This window comes from Gigantopelta aegis, chromosome 4, assembly GCF_016097555.1.
Source record: "Gigantopelta aegis isolate Gae_Host chromosome 4, Gae_host_genome, whole genome shotgun sequence".
In the NCBI taxonomy this organism is placed as follows: domain Eukaryota; kingdom Metazoa; phylum Mollusca; class Gastropoda; order Neomphalida; family Peltospiridae; genus Gigantopelta; species Gigantopelta aegis.
Genome location: NC_054702.1, coordinates 101,486,540 through 101,505,271, shown reverse-complemented (window position 1 = coordinate 101,505,271; position 18,732 = coordinate 101,486,540). Strand labels below are relative to the sequence as shown.

At 37.5% G+C, this 18,732-nt stretch overlaps 1 protein-coding gene across 3 annotated transcripts; it reads left to right on the top strand.

Annotated features, from left to right (window-relative positions):
• Positions 1-967: 967 nt before the first annotated feature.
• LOC121371601 (calmodulin-A-like) lies at positions 968-17,431 on the top strand. 3 transcript variants are annotated; one of them, XM_041497613.1, is made up of 6 exons: positions 968-1,293; positions 6,155-6,185; positions 10,704-10,847; positions 12,075-12,317; positions 13,559-13,650; positions 17,008-17,431. In XM_041497613.1, the coding sequence occupies exons 1-5, from the start codon at positions 1,291-1,293 to the stop codon at positions 13,606-13,608; spliced, it is 471 nt and encodes a 156-aa protein (XP_041353547.1). In that variant the 5' UTR covers positions 968-1,290; the 3' UTR covers positions 13,609-13,650; positions 17,008-17,431. The 3 variants fall into 3 exon arrangements, with proteins under 3 accessions (XP_041353547.1, XP_041353549.1, XP_041353548.1); XM_041497615.1 differs by lacking the exon at positions 13,559-13,650 and having other exon boundaries at positions 987-1,293; XM_041497614.1 differs by lacking the exons at positions 968-1,293; positions 6,155-6,185; positions 13,559-13,650 and having other exon boundaries at positions 10,661-10,847.
• The last annotated feature ends 1,301 nt before the right edge of the window (positions 17,432-18,732 follow it).

Here is an 18,732-nt window from a genome sequence, read left to right as displayed (position 1 = left end):
AGTACGTAACTGCTTATCTATAAATGTTATTTGGAATAAATGTGGATGGACCAATCGATCTGTAATATTGTTTTAATATGACATACAGACATTCATTTTGCTTGCATTATGTACGTTTCGTATGTACACTTTAGCATTTACAATATGCCAAACTAACAAAAGTGCCATTAACTATGAATATCCTCTGGGAAAATATGAATATTATTTCTCTTTTCAACAGTTTTTTTCATTCCGTTGATCTCTATTATTGTATGTGCATGTGCTCGTGCATGCGTGTGGCTAGGTTTAGAGAGCTAGGTGTGTCTGTGTGTGCGTGCGTGCGTGCGTGCGTACGTGCGTACGTGCGTGTTTGTTTGTGCGCGCGTGTGTGTTTGTGTTTGTGTGTGTCTGTGTGTGCGTGCGTGCGTGCGTGCGTACGTGCGTACGTGCGTGTTTGTTTGTGCGCGCGTGTGTGTTTGTGTTTGTGTGTGTCTGTGCGTGCGTGTGTGCATTTGTATGTTTGTGTGTGTGTACATGTGTGTGTGTGTTTGTTTGTGTGCGTGTGTTTGTGTTTGTGTGTGTGTGTGTGTGTGCGCGCGCGCGCGTGTGTGTGTATGTGTGTGTGTGTGTGTGTTTCTGTGTGTGTGTGTGTGTGTTTCTGTGTGTGTGTTTGTGTGTGTGTTTGTGTGTGTGTGTGTGTGTGTCTGTGTGTGTGTGTTTGTGTGTATGTGTGTGTGCGCGCAAGCGTGTGCGTGTGTGTGTTTGTGTGTGCGTGTGCGTGTGTTGTGTGTTTGTGTGTGTGTGTGTGTGTGTGTGTGTGTGTGTGTGTGTGTGTGTGTGTGTGTGTGTGTGTGTGTGTGTGTGTGTGTGTGTGTGTGTGTGTGTGTGTGTGTGTGTGTGTGTTTGTGTGTGTGTGTGTGTGTGTGTGTGTGTGTGTGTGTGTGTGTGTGTGTGTGTGTGTGTGTGTGTGTGTGTGTGTGTGTGTGTGTGATTATGTATAAAACATGTGTGTCTCTGCCAGTATAACAGGACAAATACTACGTCCATAATACATGTACATATTATTATTAAGCTAGGAAAAGACCATTGTTTGTTGTGTGCATTACGTAATGGCGTGAATTAATCCCCAGACTTAGTTTGCGGGTCGTAATGCGCAGTTGACCGGCCCGTGACGATTCCCGCGGGAAGTGCTTGGTGTACGCGACTCCATAGCGACGGCTTAACGCAGACATCAGGCGGTTCGCGCCAACACCATACATCGAACTGCGCCTCGTCCCGCGTCGTACGGAAATATTACCAGTGGCAAACATCATGGTACGTATGTTACTGCGCTCTTACAGCTTTTACTATCACCAATTTGTCGAAGGTGTTTTCGGAAAGTTGATGCACTCTAAGACACTATCATATTGCATGTATATCGCCGAAGTTTTCTTTATAGGTTGTAGTTTATCTTTTAACTTGTTTTTCGTTTATGTAGAATTTGGTATGTTTCGTATTTTAAAATAAAATTTTATAATCTAAAAATAAATGCATTATTAGTAGTTTTTGAGATTGTAAGAAAGTGTTTTGTGTTGTGAATATTGTTAAGACAAAAAAAAACGTGTTCAAAAGAATGTTAAAAACTGTGTTATGATTAAGTCATATTGTTGTTAGTAGAAAAATGTACGCCAAATATAAATAAGCAAAACTATTCTATATTGAGAGGTCGGTAAGGGATATAATCAGACAACATTGTCTTTTTGTGTGAGTTAACGATTAATATGATATGATACACTAGTAAACGAAATTAGGGAAAATCAATATTTCTGCATCGATATCTAAGCATTTTGTATTAATTGTTCAACTTAATGCTGGTGATGATATGATACTGGATATGAGAATCTCTCTGACCTTTTCTAGATTACTGTGATTATGAAATGAAATATATCAAATATATTTAACACGCAGTAATTTCAGCAACTGCTGAGTCATATGTGTCACATCATGTCTCTATTATGCGTATCACTGTGCTTACTAGCGTTCTAAGAGAATGCTTAAAAATGGCCTTTTATACTGCTGGTCGATTAATACAGGTTAGATGATTTAAAATAATATTATGGTGGCCTCTTAACATCTGCGGCTATATACTAAAGGTGGTCGCTCAATAAAGACATTGGTTTAGCAGATGTGACCGTCAAAGACATTTGACTCTGCACCTACTTGGTACCCTTGCTGCTAATCGAAAAGAGTAGCCCATGAAGTGGAGACAGTTGGTTTCCTCTCTCGATATCTGTGTGGTTCTTAACCATATGTCTGACGCCATATATTCGTAAATAAAATGTGATGAGTGCGTCGTTAAATAAAACATTTCTTTCTTTCTGTACCTACTTAAAAATATGTTTCAACGATTCAGCACTTCAGATAATAATACATTTTGCGTCACGTGCTGTGATCACCGTTATGACTCCACATGTTCTGAAGATGTCTGCATACGACTTGATATCGCTGACAGCTTCAACCTACAGGGTGTATACAACCGAATTAAATCACATTATCCACAATTGTAACATGTGGCTAAAGCGCATTTTCATTTCATTTATAACTTATTTTCGTACTTTTATTAAATTAAGGTTCAAACACGCTGTCCTGGCACACACCTAAACTGTCTGTCCAGGACAGTGGGTTAAAGATTAATGGTTAGTATGAGATTAGTTAGCATAGTGGCATTATACCTAGACAGTAGGAGCCAGTACCGGGATACGAACCCAGTACCTCTCAGCATTAAGATTGATGGCTTAACTACTACACTATTGCTTTTTGGTAACCAGTGTCAAAAACCGATGTATCAAAAACCGTATATTGTGCTGTTCTGCTATTGGAAAAATGCATATAAAATATATCTTACTACGTGTCAGAATGACTAAAGGGTTGACATCCAATATCCGATGATGAATTAATCAATGTACGCTAGTGGCGTCACTAAACAAAACCAAATTTAACTTGGGTACAAACTACTAGTGTTTGCGACTCGTCTGCTAAAACCACATCTCTTTCGACTAAACGTTATTTACACCTGTTGCACATGTAGCTGACTTACGCGGTGATTGCCAGGTGAACTATACGTCACAGTGTAATCGATTTCCACCGTGCTGCTTTTTTATTGGACGCATGGCATTGGTGACCTGGTCATCACCTAGGAGCAGCCAGTCGTATGTCTTGAAATTGTTAACACATGTACGTGAGTAAACAACTATGTGTTATCAAACATAACGCATGGTGTTCTCACAAACGGGTGTGTAAAAATACCAGAAAACACACAGGTAATGGTTTCCACGAGAGAAGTGTTAATGTATCACAGTAGAGTCCCAACACACCTGAATGATGGTAGTCATGAGAGGTGTTCTTATTTCACAGTGGTGTCTAAAAGATCCATGAAATGGCGGTCTGAGATGTGTGTGGGGTTTTCCCATTGTAGAGTTCAAAAACTCCGAACCTATGGTAGCTACAACAGAGATGTTCTTGTTCCTCAGTAGAGTCCAAAACATTATAACAATGGTAGTCACGAGAGAGATTTCATTTTCGACAGTGGAGTCCAAAATACTCGAGCAATGGTAACCACGAGAGAGATGCTCTTATTTCACAGTGGAGTCGACGATCTTCAAGCATCACAGCAATGATAATATTCCTGTTTGCTTTATAGAGGTGGATTCTCCAATTGCAGGACCGCATTGTGTCATTATTGTGAATGACATTTCGCCATCATAAGACCAGCGTGTTCCCCTGATGTAGTATGATACCAGTTCACTATACGTCTTAGGGAATAATCCTGCTTTACGAAAGCGTTGAGAACTTGTTCATAATATTATGTTAAATGCTTATTTTCTTATAAAATTTATAACAATATAAAACCCCTTCAGTTATTGAATACCACCATGACTCAAAATTAGTTTGAGATGGCAGTGAGAATCCAGTGTTACGTTATTACTCGTAAAAATGTAATTATGTCACCGAGTCTACGTCATTTACAACAATAATAATTTGATCATATAGTCCTTCTATTTCTTTGAAGTTAAACGTTATTTTATGAAAGGAAGTGTACTCAAGATATAAAGTATTAGTAATGAGATGTATATATTGCACACATGCATGTATGTATAGCTACAAGGGAAAAGGGTAAAGTTTGTTTTGTTTTATGACACTACTAGAGCATATTGATTTATTAACCATCGACTATTGGATGTCAAACCTTTTGGACATTTTGACATGTAGTCTTAGCAAAGTAATCCGCTACATGTTTCCATTAGTAGCAAGGAGAATTGTATATGCACCATCTCACAGACATGATACCACGTACCACGGCCAGTCTCGGTGCACTGGCTGAAATAAGAAATTGCTTAGTGGGCCCACTGCCGGGGATCGATCCTAGACCGAACGCTCATCAGACGCTATGTCCCGCCCTGGTTAATAAATAAGTTCCGGTCAAGTGTTGGAAATTAAAGCGTTTATCAGAAATAAATGTTCAAGCATGCTTGGTGAGAACAGTATCTGTCTTAGGCTAGGCATTGTTCCCAAAAACATAAAAAAAACAGGGTGGGGTGGGAGAGACTTCATCAAATTGCAATAAAACTAATTTGAAAAAGGAATTTTGAAAATTTTACTTAATTCCAAATACATGTACTGATATAATTTAAGTGCGTTGAGCCAAAAGTGAGGGGTAAGTGGACTCTATTTTGACGGTTCTCTAATGATAATGTTTCACGTATGACCCAGTTAGGATGTTCTCCAATTGACGCGATCCTTTGGCATCGTCACTCACTTTGGATAAAGATGCGGTAAAAGACTATCCATGCATCCCTAAACTATTCTGTGTTGTATAGTTCACTTCACACAGTCGGTGCCAACGGCTTGGGAATATCGCTGTTGTTTTAATTATTGGAGAATGTATGTATTATTCCACATAAGATCAATGACCGCCAACGTGTCTTCCTTTGGGTAATTTTGGTAAACACGCAAACTCCCTGCATAGATACATGGCTCAATTATTTATTAATAAGTCGCGAGATAATGCGTGGCCAGGCGGCAACTCTTTCATGTATCACTGTGTATAAATTTTACATTCCCTCTTTTGAAAGAACAATAATTCCCATGTGTTTGTTTTTACTGCGTCGAAGTTTGTTGAGAATATATTATGTTTGGATGAAGGATTTTGTATGTATTTATCACGAAAACTACTCCTGCTGTGAACTGTATAATACGTTTGTGTTTAAGGCGCAAATGAAAAGCCTCTCAAGCTGTTAGAATACCTTCTTCTCTTCTTCTTACTTCGCTCTAGTCAGTACACCACGACTGGTATATCAAAGGCCGTGGTATGCGTTGTCCTCTTTGTGGGATGATGCACGTAAAATATCCCTTGCTATCAATGTAAAAATGTAGCTGGTTTCCTCTCTAAGACTATATGTCAAACTTACCAAATGTTTGACATGCAATTGCCGATGATTGTCGTTGAACAAAACAAACTTTAACTCGTTCTTCTTTCATCATGTTCGACACAAAAAGCAGCATTAAATCTATATACGATGTATGTATAAAGTATGTTAAATTATTTACCGAATATTCCTATCGTTTAGGAACAATCAAAGAGAGACAGTGCAAATAAACCAATGTAGTATGTAAGATATTATAACATTATCTGTTCTGTGGAAAGTTTGCAGTGTTGTCTTTGATTAGGTTATATTAATCGTGACACGTCAAAGGCATCATGTTGTCCTACTAGAAGTAATGTTTACTTCATAGTCTCGATAAATCTACATACCAGTTATCAAATATTCATAGTAACTTATTGTTCCATGTGCATTATGGGATTGATAAATGATTCTAGTGGAATATAAAATTTCAACTTTGGTTCTGTTCAGTTATTTTAAATAAGCTTTCTAAGTGTGCTTTTGGCAAAAAGAACATCAATGCAAATAAAACGTTTTATGCAGAATATTGTTTTATGCTTTTGCAAAGGAAATTCGAACATGACATTAAATCTGTGACTTCAAAGAATATAATGCATAAAGAACACGTGCAAGTTGTTATTAGTAATGTTGTAATACATGGTTTCTTCATCGGTTCTTGTTTCCCTTTGTCAGTTTAATACATTTTGAACTGACGTGCTTATTTATGACTTATGTCTTCATTTCCTTTCCTTTAGGCTGATCAACTAAACGAGGAGCAAATTGGAGGTAAACATTACACTGTCTTCGTGTGTCTGTCTGCCTGTCTATCTGACGATCTGTCTGTCTTCAACAATCTTCCTCTCTCTCTGTATGCTCCTCTTCCTCTATCTTCCTCTCACTTCCTATCTAGCTCACACACTTGCTTACCTTATTTTTTCTCTCCCTCACTATCCTGTAACTTCGCCTCTTTATCTCTACCCCCACTATTCCTCTCTCTCTCTCTCTCTCTCTCTCTCTCTCTCTCTCTCTCTCTCTCTCTCTCTCTCTCTCTCTCTCTCTCTCTCTCTCTCTCTCTCTCTCTCTCGCTCTCTGTCTCTCTCTCTCACACACACACACACTTTTTCACACAACTAAGATTAACCATCATAATTTAATACGTTTAACACCGAAGAGCTGTCTGGTATCGGACGGAACTACCTGTTTATATTTTTGTCAGCTCGTTCTAGCCAGTGCGCCACGACTGTTATATCAAAGGCCGTGGTATGTGCTATCATATGGGATGGTGCATATAAAAGATCCCTTGCTACTAATGGAAACATGTAGCGGGTTTTGTCTCTAAGACTATATGTCAAAATTATCAAATGTTTGACATCCAATAGCCGATGATTAATGAATGATTGTGCTGTAGTGGTGTCGTTAAATTAAAAAATAACTTTTTTTTCTGTTATAGTTTTTAGCGCTGCCGCCTGCTAATTAACCTTCACTATTTACTGGTTGTTTCTCCTTCTTTTTTCTTGTTTTGAGGGGGTGAGTTTCGAGGGGGTATCAGAAACAGTCCAATTGTGTCTAATTAATTTAGTTATTGCGTAAACACTAATGACTCTGGTAACTAATTATTTATGAAGATACATTTACTTTGGGGTTGTTCACTGAAGGTGATTGGTTCTGACCTTAGGTTTATGAGCATTCCATTGACATAACTTAGTACATTATCTCAATTTTAACCGAAAAAGTAAGTTACTAGGTTTTACCACACAGGCCGGCAGAGTGGGGATATGTACACTTGTGGTGGGTGTCTGACTTATCGACATGCTATATAGTGTCATTAAATGTCCATGTGTGTCTAGTGAATAAGTTATGAATGACTGCAGAAAGTCATTGACAGCTGCGATTTCGACGAGCACGGCTGTCTCTCTGGAGATCACGAGTAGAGTATCTCGCACTTAACGTCCAGTTCAGATATCGTGAAATACAGACCTTGATGTTTACACTCGCAGTATCGACTGTTGTAAATAGCACACAGATATACTCACAGTGGTCGCTGGCATTGTTATATACCACTTACCAACAAGTACAACATAAGTGTGTCAAAAGGGAACCGATGAATTGGCCTATACATCTGAATGACAAAACCGTAATATATGGTCAGGGTCGTATCTCTGCACAATGCAGAGTCTAATGGAATTTGTCAAACTAGTGGTTAATTCTATAGTTCTGTATCTAGTGCTCCCATGTGATCCCCACTGGGAACTTATACCTGCACTGATCTGGCTGTGGGGCTTTTAATGATTCAACCTACCAGCTCATGTCCACAATAGCCTAGCTGTTTAGTACATGTCTGTATTTTATAATAGAACAATGAGATATGAAGTACGTCAGAAAAAACACTAAGTAATAAAGAAAAGAATGGACTGTTTAACTAAACCTCAGCACAGTATAAAACAACGGCTGTTTGATTCTTAAAATTATTTGTTTTGATATTCGGTCGTGTGCGTTAGAGGAAACCCACTGTTGTAGCATAGCCTACTTCTGTCGATCAATAACAAAAATATATTTGTATGCACTCTCCCATAAACATGACAGCACTTACCACAACCTTTGGTATATCGGTCGTGGTAACTCATAGGCACGATGAAAACTGAACGGATCCACTGAGAGAGTTTAATGCCATGACCCATGGCATGTCAGGCGAGCGGTCTGCCCCATACTGGCAATAGAACGTAATGATGACTAATCCCACGACCCATCGCATCTCAGGCGAGCAGTCGCCCAAATACTGGCAACAGAACGTAATGATGACTAATCCCATGACCCATGGCATGTCAGGCGAGCGGTCTGCCCAATACTGGCAATAGAACGTAATGATCACTAATCCCATGACTCATCGCATCTCAGGCGAGCGGTCTGCCCCATACTGGCAACAGAACGTAATGATCACTAATCCCATGACTCATCGCATCTCAGGCGAGCGGTCTGCCCAATACTGGCAATAGAACGTAATGATGACTAATCCCATGACTCATCGCATCTCAGGCGAGCGATCTGCCCCATACTGGCAATAGAACGTAATGATGACTAATCCCATGACTCATCGCATCTCAGGCGAGCGGTCTGCCCAATACTGGCAATAGAACGTAATGATGACTAATCCCATGACCCATGGCATGTCAGGCGAGCGGTCTGCCCAATACTGGCAATAGAACGTAATGATGACTAATCCCATGACTCATCGCATCTCAGGCGAGCGGTCTGCCCCATACTGGCAATAGAACGTAATGATGACTAATGCCATGACTCATCGCATCTCAGGCGAGCGGTCTGCCCCATACTGGCAACAGAACGTAATGATGACTAATCCCATGACCCATGGCATGTCAGGCGAGCGGTCTGCCCAATACTGGCAATAGAACGTAATGATCACTAATCCCATGACTCATCGCATCTCAGGCGAGCGGTCTGCCCCATACTGGCAACAGAACGTAATGATCACTAATCCCATGACTCATCGCATCTCAGGCGAGCGGTCTGCCCCATACTGGCAATAGAACGTAATGATGACTAATCCCATGACTCATCGCATCTCAGGCGAGCGATCTGCCCCATACTGGCAATAGAACGTAATGATGACTAATCCCATGACTCATCGCATCTCAGGCGAGCGGTCTGCCCCATACTGGCAATAGAACGTAATGATGACTAATCCCATGACTCATCGCATCTCAGGCGAGCGGTCTGCCCCATACTGGCAATAGAACGTAATGATGACTAATCCCATGACTCATCGCATGTCAGGCGAGCGGTCTGCCCAATACTGGCAATAGAACGTAATGATGACTAATCCCATGACTCATCGCATCTCAGGCGAGCGGTCTGCCCCATACTGGCAATAGAACGTAATGATGACTAATCCCATGACTCATCGCATCTCAGGCGAGCGGTCTGCCCCATACTGGCAATAGAACGTAATGATGACTAATCCCATGACCCATGGCATGTCAGGCGAGCGATCTGCCCCATACTGGCAATAGAACGTAATGATGACTAATCCCATGACCCATGGCATGTCAGGCGAGCGATCTGCCCCATACTGGCAATAGAACGTAATGATGACTAATGCCATGACCCAAATTCCCATTCCAACTTTTATTAGTTTTAACAAACAAACGGAATTATTTCAGTTTATTACAAAACGACACACTGGTACATTTTTCAAAGTGTCGTTTTGTAATAAAGTGTCGAATTGTAATAAAAAAATTAACTTAGTTTATTACAATTCAGGGCAGTTTTCATTACAATTCAAGTCAGTATTACAATTCAGGGCAGTTTTTATTACAATTCAAGACAGGTATTACAATTAAGGTAATTTATTACAATTTAGCGCACTACAAAAAATGTACCCGTGTGTCGTTTTGTAATAAACTCAAATAATTCCGTTTCTTTGTTAAAACTGATAAAAGTTGGAATGGGAATTTGTTGCCCATGTCCTGTTGAGCATTGACAGTGATTTTGAGATATGAATAAGCAACATAACATATGGAAAATAAAGTTTATTACAAAACGGCACTTTAGTGCTATTACTCCCAAAACACCCTTAACGCACTTATAACAATATTGGTAATTTCCCAAGTCTGTGGATCGACAAACTAATGAAAAAATATGCCAAATTTCGTCTGCTGGTACATATTTCGGCCGCAAGATTAAGTTAGAGTAGATTAGAATTAAAACAAAAACAAACAAAAAACAATTATTACAATTCGACACTTTATTACAAAACGACACTTTGAAAAATGTACCAGTGTGTCGTTTTGTAATAAACTGAAATAATTATGTTTGTTTGTTAAAACTGATAAAAGTTGGAATGGGAATTTGTTGCCCATGTCCTGTTGAGCATTGACAGTGATTTTGAGATATGAATAAGCAACATAACATATAGAAAATAAAGTTTATTACAAAACGGCACTTTAGCGCTATTACTCCCAAAACACCATTAACGCACTTACAACAATATTGGTAATTTCCCAAGTCTGTGGATCGACAAACTAATGAAAAAATATGCCAAATTTGGTCTGCTGGTACATATTTCGGCCCCAAGATTAAGTTAGAGTACATTAGAATTAAATTTAAAAAAATAAAAAAAAATATTACAATTCGACACTTTATTACAAAACGACACTCTACAGAGCGATCTGCCCCATACTGGCAATAGAACGTAATGATGACTAAATGGTGTATTATTAGTAATAGCTAGTTTTAAAGCAGTCATGAATAAGCATGAAGCAATAAACGGAACTAAATGTGTTTCAGAATTCAAGGAGGCGTTCAGTCTGTTTGACAAGGATGGTGATGGATCTATCACAACAAAAGAGTTGGGAACTGTGATGAGGTCACTAGGTCAAAATCCAACAGAAGCCGAATTACAAGACATGATCAACGAAGTAGATGCAGATGGTATGATTTGAAATTTAACATTAATGGTACTATGTATTATTTTTAGTTAATGGTGCAGTGTATGGCATTTACCTTCAAGGACAATTGAGATTACAAATTTGTTTTGTTTCTATTTAATTTGCTTTAATTATCCTCAGCCCATTGTTTACAGTTAAACAACCCATGCCAAGGGTAAACATGGGTTGTGTACATAAAGGTAATAAAGCAACACGATATAATATAGAATACTGGCTTCTCTCTCTCTCTCTCTCTCTCTCTCTCTCTCTCTCTCTCTCTCTCTCTCTCTCTCTCTCTGTCTCTGTCTCTGTCTCTGTGTCTCTGTCTCTGTCTCTGTCAATATATCTATCTATCTTTCTCTCTCACGCACAAAATACACACATGTCAGTTTCAGTTTCATTCCATTGCATTCTCGGGAAATTGAGAGTGAATAATTATATGATGATAGCCATCAAATATAATGACCAAAAAAGCAGGAAATTGCATTAAACAAACATCAAAGCAATTTTTTTCTTGGTTTCAATGTTATATTTTCCTTGCTCCGCTTTGTATTAATATCTTTCAAAGCACTTGGACTGGGTTTGATATAAATCGATAGACAATACATTTGATATGCAAAAGGAAAATAACTGACATTAACTCAAAATGGCTGCCAAAATGTCAGTGTAATTTTTCTTTAGGTTCTATATGTGATGCGAAACAAACGGAATTAAATTATACATAAGGCTTAACAGGAATGGCTTTCAAAACAGTGTACGACCTGTATGTTTTCAGACAGACAGACACAGAGACAGACACAGTAAAAACCATGTAGATAGAAAGACAGACAACGGAAATACAGAGATTTAGCTTATTTACATCTCACTCACATATAAATATAAAATAAACAGTTGTAAAATATATAAGATATTTCTGAATGAATTATACATGAGAAACAATTTTAATAAATTATAATTATTAAATTAATAAATTCAATAATTAATAAAATAATACGATAAAAGAATACCAGTACAAATAGTAGCGACGTGTACAGTTTTCAAGACATTATTAACGTATGCTTAAAAGGTTTAGCAATTACCAAAGTATTTTAATGCAACTTCATCACCAGGTAATATGCAGAGATCCTAGTGTATTGTTTGGGACAGTTGTCGACGATATTATCCAGTTGATTTGTTGGTGTGTTGGTAAACTCAGATACAGGACAAACTGTAATAATTTGTTTTAATTCAGGAAACGGGACGATAGACTTTTCTGAATTCTTGACGATGATGGCAAAGAAAATGAAAGATACAGATTCAGAAGAAGAACTCAGAGAAGCCTTTAAAGTTTTTGATAAGGATGGCAACGGTTTCATAAGTGCGGCTGAATTGAGGCATGTGATGACAAATTTGGGGGAGAAATTAACCGATGAAGAGGTAGACGAAATGATCAGGGAAGCAGATATTGATGGTGATGGACAAGTTAACTATGACGGTAATACTTTATTCCAATTTTCCAGTTTTCACAACATAAGAATCTTGTGATGCTAGTCTAAGCAATAATACATGATGATAATTATATATATATATATATATATATATATATATATATATATATATATATATATATATATATATATATATGTATGTATATGCATGTATGTATATATGTGTGTAACATTTTTATACGGTCTTTCAAAGAGCATGACTTCTTAATTAACTTGTGTGCCTGCCATAAATGGTATATAAATCTCTCTTCCCAAAACTTCAATTAAACGGAGTTGTGTCCCTTGCATTGACGTTATTCTGATGTATGCATGAACGCCAGCCAGTTCGTGTGCGTTTTTTATTTTTCTTTGCTAGTTTGTTATCTTTCTGTGCTTGCATTTTCCCTCAGTCATTTCTTCTTTTAATATTTGCACTGAAATATCATTTAATTTATTTAATATGATTATGGGTTTAGCATATGTTCATGTTTAATGTCTATGGGGTTTACAAATAATAATATAACGCTAGGCGACGTTCTAGGTAAAATTGATTTCCCTTAAACGTGCATAGGAAGTTCAGTATCTATGGCAAACAATAAAATCAATATCTTGTGGAAATGAGTGGTTGCTGCATCACCATAGTACAATGCTTCCATTCAAAACTGAATAGTGCAATATTAAGTGACGGTCATGGATTGAGCTATTGTTTCTAGTATTGCTATATATTGTATTTACACATCTTCGTGTTATTGTATGACGCAGTTGTTATAGATAGAGAAAGTCTTTATCTGATATCATGATAATTTTTGTGATTTTTGTAACGCAAACAGAAGAGGATATTTTACTTCTTTGAATCAGAATTAATTTGTTTCCATATTTTCAGCAGTTCTAACCACATGTTAAATGATTTGAATTATAAAGTTTAACTGTATGAAACTAACTGAAGCAAAATGCTTGTACATAACATATCTTCGCTATCGAAAATTTAGAATTATGTATTTAGCAACTAACATTTCAGCTGGTATTCTTTATTTCGCTTATACACAGCAGTGGTTGCTTCCACGGGTGCTACTGATTTGCTTCTGTCAGGACCCGCGCTTATAAAACTTAATAAAAGGAGCCTGGATTATAATAGCATAAGATGTTAAAGAATCAAATGCTAATTTTCAAATGCTGATTCTCAAAAAGTTTTCTAGGAAAGACCTCCCCCTGGTGTGTATGGTGTGTTAGATATTTGCTTCTATTTCAGAGTTTGTAATAATGATCAAATCAGCTCCGATGTCCGCAGGCGCCGTCTGATCTATGATAGGGGGGAGTCGGTCAACTCTTCTGTTTTTAGGGGTCAGTCCTTTTTGTTGGATCCTCATAGTGAAGTGTTCCCTCGCTTAAAGGTTCACTCATCTCGAATAGCTATTTCGGTAGTCAGAGGTATTTAACATACTTGTACATGGAATAGAATTTCCATTTAATATATATACAAGAGCCTTTGTTTCTAAAAATTGGTGGTCATTTCAAATTTGATGACGATCGGTTCAAAAATAGTTGGGGCTTTTGTGTGAAAAGTATGTTATTACAACGTTTTGCTAACGTTAACTTCAGCAGCCATTATTAACATGGTTTTGTCGTAGAAATGTTTTAAATGATACACCATTCCAAGATTGATGGAATATTTGAGGTCAATGCCTATTGTGATTGCTAGTATCTTTGTTATAACATATCTAGACAATTAATACGATCACTGTGAATCACACTGTGTCATTTTATGTAATTATTAGCATCACTGTTGATATTGTACGTTTTGTCAATATTTGTTGTAAAAGTGATATTGCACAATACACTCAACGAATGCATTTGTATAAAGGACATAAGTTCACTTAAAGATATTGCTTCAAGTAGTTAAAATTGGAGTAGGTTATCTAGAGAACTCAACACTGATGAGTCAGATGGGGTTTTAAAAAGGTTTTGAAGTGTACGGTGAAGGGGAGATAACAAGTAGATATCCCTGACAATACAGTTCGCTAAAGTAAAACCGTAAAGACGGCTGTCATTTAAAGTTAAAAAGCATAAATATGAATGTGAAGAGCGGAATGTATTTGTGAGAGTATGCTTTAAAAGTCATAAAAAAGTGACACTTCAATACATGAATATAATAAATGTGTATGTCTTTTCTGATCTTCTGGTAACATTTAATTTGCACATTATTCGAAAATGCACAGGCACGCACGTACGTACGAACGCACGCATATACTCGCTTATATAGCATTCTTCACGTACTCTGTTTAATACAACTGATCCTTATCATGTCTGCTAAATTGTGTTAGGGACTTAAATGTACTATGTAAAAGTTCCAATAATGCCGGTTCTCGCCAAACCAAAAATATTTATTAATTTCGGCTTTGAAACATAAAGTTTACCTTCAGGTATATGCCTATAAACAATTACAAACAAATAATTTCATTTACTAGTGGAAAAAAAGAAGTATTTTAGGGGCGAATCTTGAGAGTGTGTCACACGCATTAACTGATGACGTCGCTGTTTTAGACGTACACATTGAACACACTAAGTTTTTCATAATTCATTACAGACAACTGACAAAGAAACAAAGGTGGTGACCATGCCATATTAGCACCCAATTATTCCCGAAACCCCTCTTATCGTCCAATACAAGACATTTAAAAATAGTATTCTTTAATTGATTATGGAAATAGTATGCGTGTGATCGATTAATTTTAGTTATTTATTACAAATAAATGTGAAAATAACGAAATATTGCAGTTTCATCTTTCACTTAGGACCTTTAAAAAAGAAAACATTCGACGTAAAAATATAATCCGAAAAATATATTCCGAATTTTTTTTTTTTTTATAAAATATACTGGTATTTGAACTTGTGTTTGTTTTGTTGGAATGACCTAAGCAAAGGAAAGTTAGACGTAAATATGTCAGTTTATTAATACGAATATCATCGGCATCGCATTAATTTTGGGGTGTGCAGTAACAGTTAACATGAAACTTGAATTGAGAAAGAATGAGCTTTACGGGGAAGGTCGGGCGACAGAAAGTGAACATTTTCACCAAGCGCTTTCAGGCTTTCCTCTGTGGGTGTTCCTACTGGTTATGACGTTACGAATTCAGGCTTTCCTCTGTGGGTGTTCCTACTGGTTATGAGGTTACGAATTCAAGCTTTCCTCTGTGGGTGTTCCTACTGGTTATGAGGTTACGAATTCAGGCTTTCCTCTGTGGGTGTTCCTACTGGTTATGAGGTTACGAATTCAGGCGTCCAGGTGTCATTCCAATCGGTGCAGTACATTCTGGATGTCTTTTCTTTGCACAGTATAAGACTAATTCGTAGGTAATACTTTTCTGTATATTTTATTACATCATTATGTCCAACTCTAATCTCAAAATGTAACTCAAATTTTACGATCTACTTCAGCTTATTAGGGGCGTGTGTAGTAATTTGTTTCTTTGGGTTTGGGGGGTTTTTGTGGGGGGTTTGTGGGGGGGGGGGTTGGGGGTGAGGTGGGGGGGGGGGGTCGAGACATGCTGCGCTGGAAAATACATTTTAAAAAAAACCCACTTGAGCAGGGTGGTTTCTGCCTCCCGAAGCCCCTTTCTCAGGCGCCTGCTTACACAAAAGTATCAAAGGTCACCTATACCCATATCCAAACCCACCTCAACCTACGCGCAGGACTTTAGACTAGCGACCCTTTTCCAACATGGCTTCGACTTCAATGGGTAAAATAGCAACTTACTGGAAATTAACTGTTATTTAAATATTAAATTTGAAATCAGTTAACTGTCTTTGAAAAACTGATAGATTCATTCATACGAGTACTCTCTAGAAAGCCGAGTTACTTTCTCCTGATGGCGACTCTCGTGTGAGTAAGATAACTATCATTGACTTCATGAGTTGTCGTCCTTTACTTTGGCGGTCTCATACCAGGTAACATTCAATCGGTCTTCCTTCAGGTGGACATTGTTTTTGTTGAGTGTTCGTAAGCGTACGAGACATGGGACCGGGGGAGGGGGGGGGGGGGTTACGCAACTGCTGGAGCAAATACTCAAGTTCGGGCAAAAATTATAAAGATATTTGGGCAAAATGTGATAACCTGAGACCTCTTTACTATGTATTTCCATCACTCTTCTTGCAAAATGAGTTGTTATCCATGAACAAAAAAATGCGCAGTGTTATTTTTGCAACCCTATATAGCTGTTTGATAGTAATACTAATATGAATTAATGTTGTTATCCAGATTCGGGCGAAACCAGCCTGCCCCCCCCCCCCACCTCCCCCCGCCCCTAAAACAAATGGGAACTGTTACGCGTACGTGAGTGTTTCACTAACAGCATAGCTTGTACCTCGAGATAGCGTATATGTTGACTGCATTGATAGTATTGTATACTTGTTTTTATGTTTCTACTCACATTGGTTAGTCTGTCCGAAAACATCTGGCATTATGAATATTTAAGTTTATTATCTTTGACCTCAACCTCACAAAACGGATTAGCGCTGTTAATTATTTGTTATGCTTATATGCTTACTTGCTTACTTACTTACTTACTTACTTTACTTACTTACTTACTTACTTACTTACTTACTTACTTACTTGCTTACTACTTACTTAAATACTTAATTATTTATATACTTACTTATTTTCTTACTTACTTAATTATTTACCTTCTTACTTATTTTCAGAATTTGTGAAGATGATGAATGCAAAATGACCCAAGAGTTCGTCACTTTTCCATTACCTTACAACTGATTTTCAAACATTTTGTGCGCTACGCGATTTTCTGCGTGTTCTGAAACATCAGCTTCGTGTAATATGATTTGTTGATGTTCAAGTTATATTCATGTGATATATCACATGGTACTGAAACTTTTTTTTTTCGAATTGTGACGTCCTTAGATACGGCTATACTGCTTTGTCATGTGACAAATTTCATCATTCAACATGTCTACAAAGTGTGCAGACAAGACTTATGTACAATAGCATTCATCTCAAGGTGGAATTAAAATGTGTTGGTGAAATGTATGAAAACGTATTATCTTAAATGCTATGAGAATCTTTTTTTAAAATATATAAAGTTAGATTTAGAACGTTTTAAAGACTCTAAAATCATTGATTTTTCTTGTTTGTTTTAGTTTATTTTGTAGTAGCCTTTTTGCGAAAGAATACTGAGATACGTTACCAATGTTTCATGAGTCCGCATGCTTTATACTAAGATCAGATTATTAACTGTCACGACGGAGTTTGCCTACTCGACGGTTGCGTTGTAAGTTTTCCCACTCCCAACTTACAAGGTTTACGACTAATCGGTCATAGGAGTTGTATACGACGAGAATCGCGTTGTAAGAGCGCCCAGACTACCAACTGGACAGTCGTAGGAGTTGTATACGACGATAATCGCGTTGTAAGAGCGCCCAGACTAGCAACTGGACAGTCGTAGGAGTTGTATACGACGATAATCGCGTTGTAAGAGCGCCCAGACTAGCAACTGGACAGACGTAGGAGTTGTATACGACGATAATCGCGTTTTAAGAGCGCTCAGACTAGCAACTGGACAGTCGTGGAAGAAGTGAGATTGGCCAGTTGGCCCTCTCCATCGTGACAGTTGGTAGTTCAAACCCAGCATATTGTCCATGGTATGACATTTCTCTAAGATTCAGTGACATATCCACTTAATTATTTAGTCCACATAGTATATATTACAGCTACCTCACCTTGACTATTGAACACTTGTATTCCGTTAGTGACATTGTAAAACAACATTATTAAAACAACCAATTATTCAATTGTCACAAATATTTATTTTTTAAACAAGTTGCGAGGCATTTTATTTTATTCCCTTAGGATATATTATTTTTTCACAATAATTGCATGGACAGTATTGTAATACTTAATATAATATGCATGCAGTCAGAAACGAGAAATATTTGTGTAAATACGGTTCTGCTGGATGTTTTGTCGGTTTTAAATACGTCATCACGATTTGGCAAAGTTTCATAACGTAACTTTTATACAAAACTAAAGATTGCGTCAACTCGTGTATTTCTAATTTTTAATTGCTATATTAAAGGGACTTCCCAAGTTTGTTATTGTAACACGTTTTTGACCGATGGGGCATTTTTAATGACTAAAATAACATGAAATGCATTTTCGTGTTTAGATTATCAGTGTATACAAAGTGGTTTTCATAGTCTAAATGACTGTAGAAGTCGAGACTAAATTTTATTTCCCAATAATTTCGTACGTACGAAAACATTATGTATATATTAAGAATTAAAATGAAGTTTTAGGGCGATCACGAACACTGTTTAGAATATCAATGTCTATATATATACAAAGTGTTTCAGATATAGCCTGAATGTGTTTAGAAACCCAGACTGGATTTTATTTCATAGCAAGTTCGTACGAAA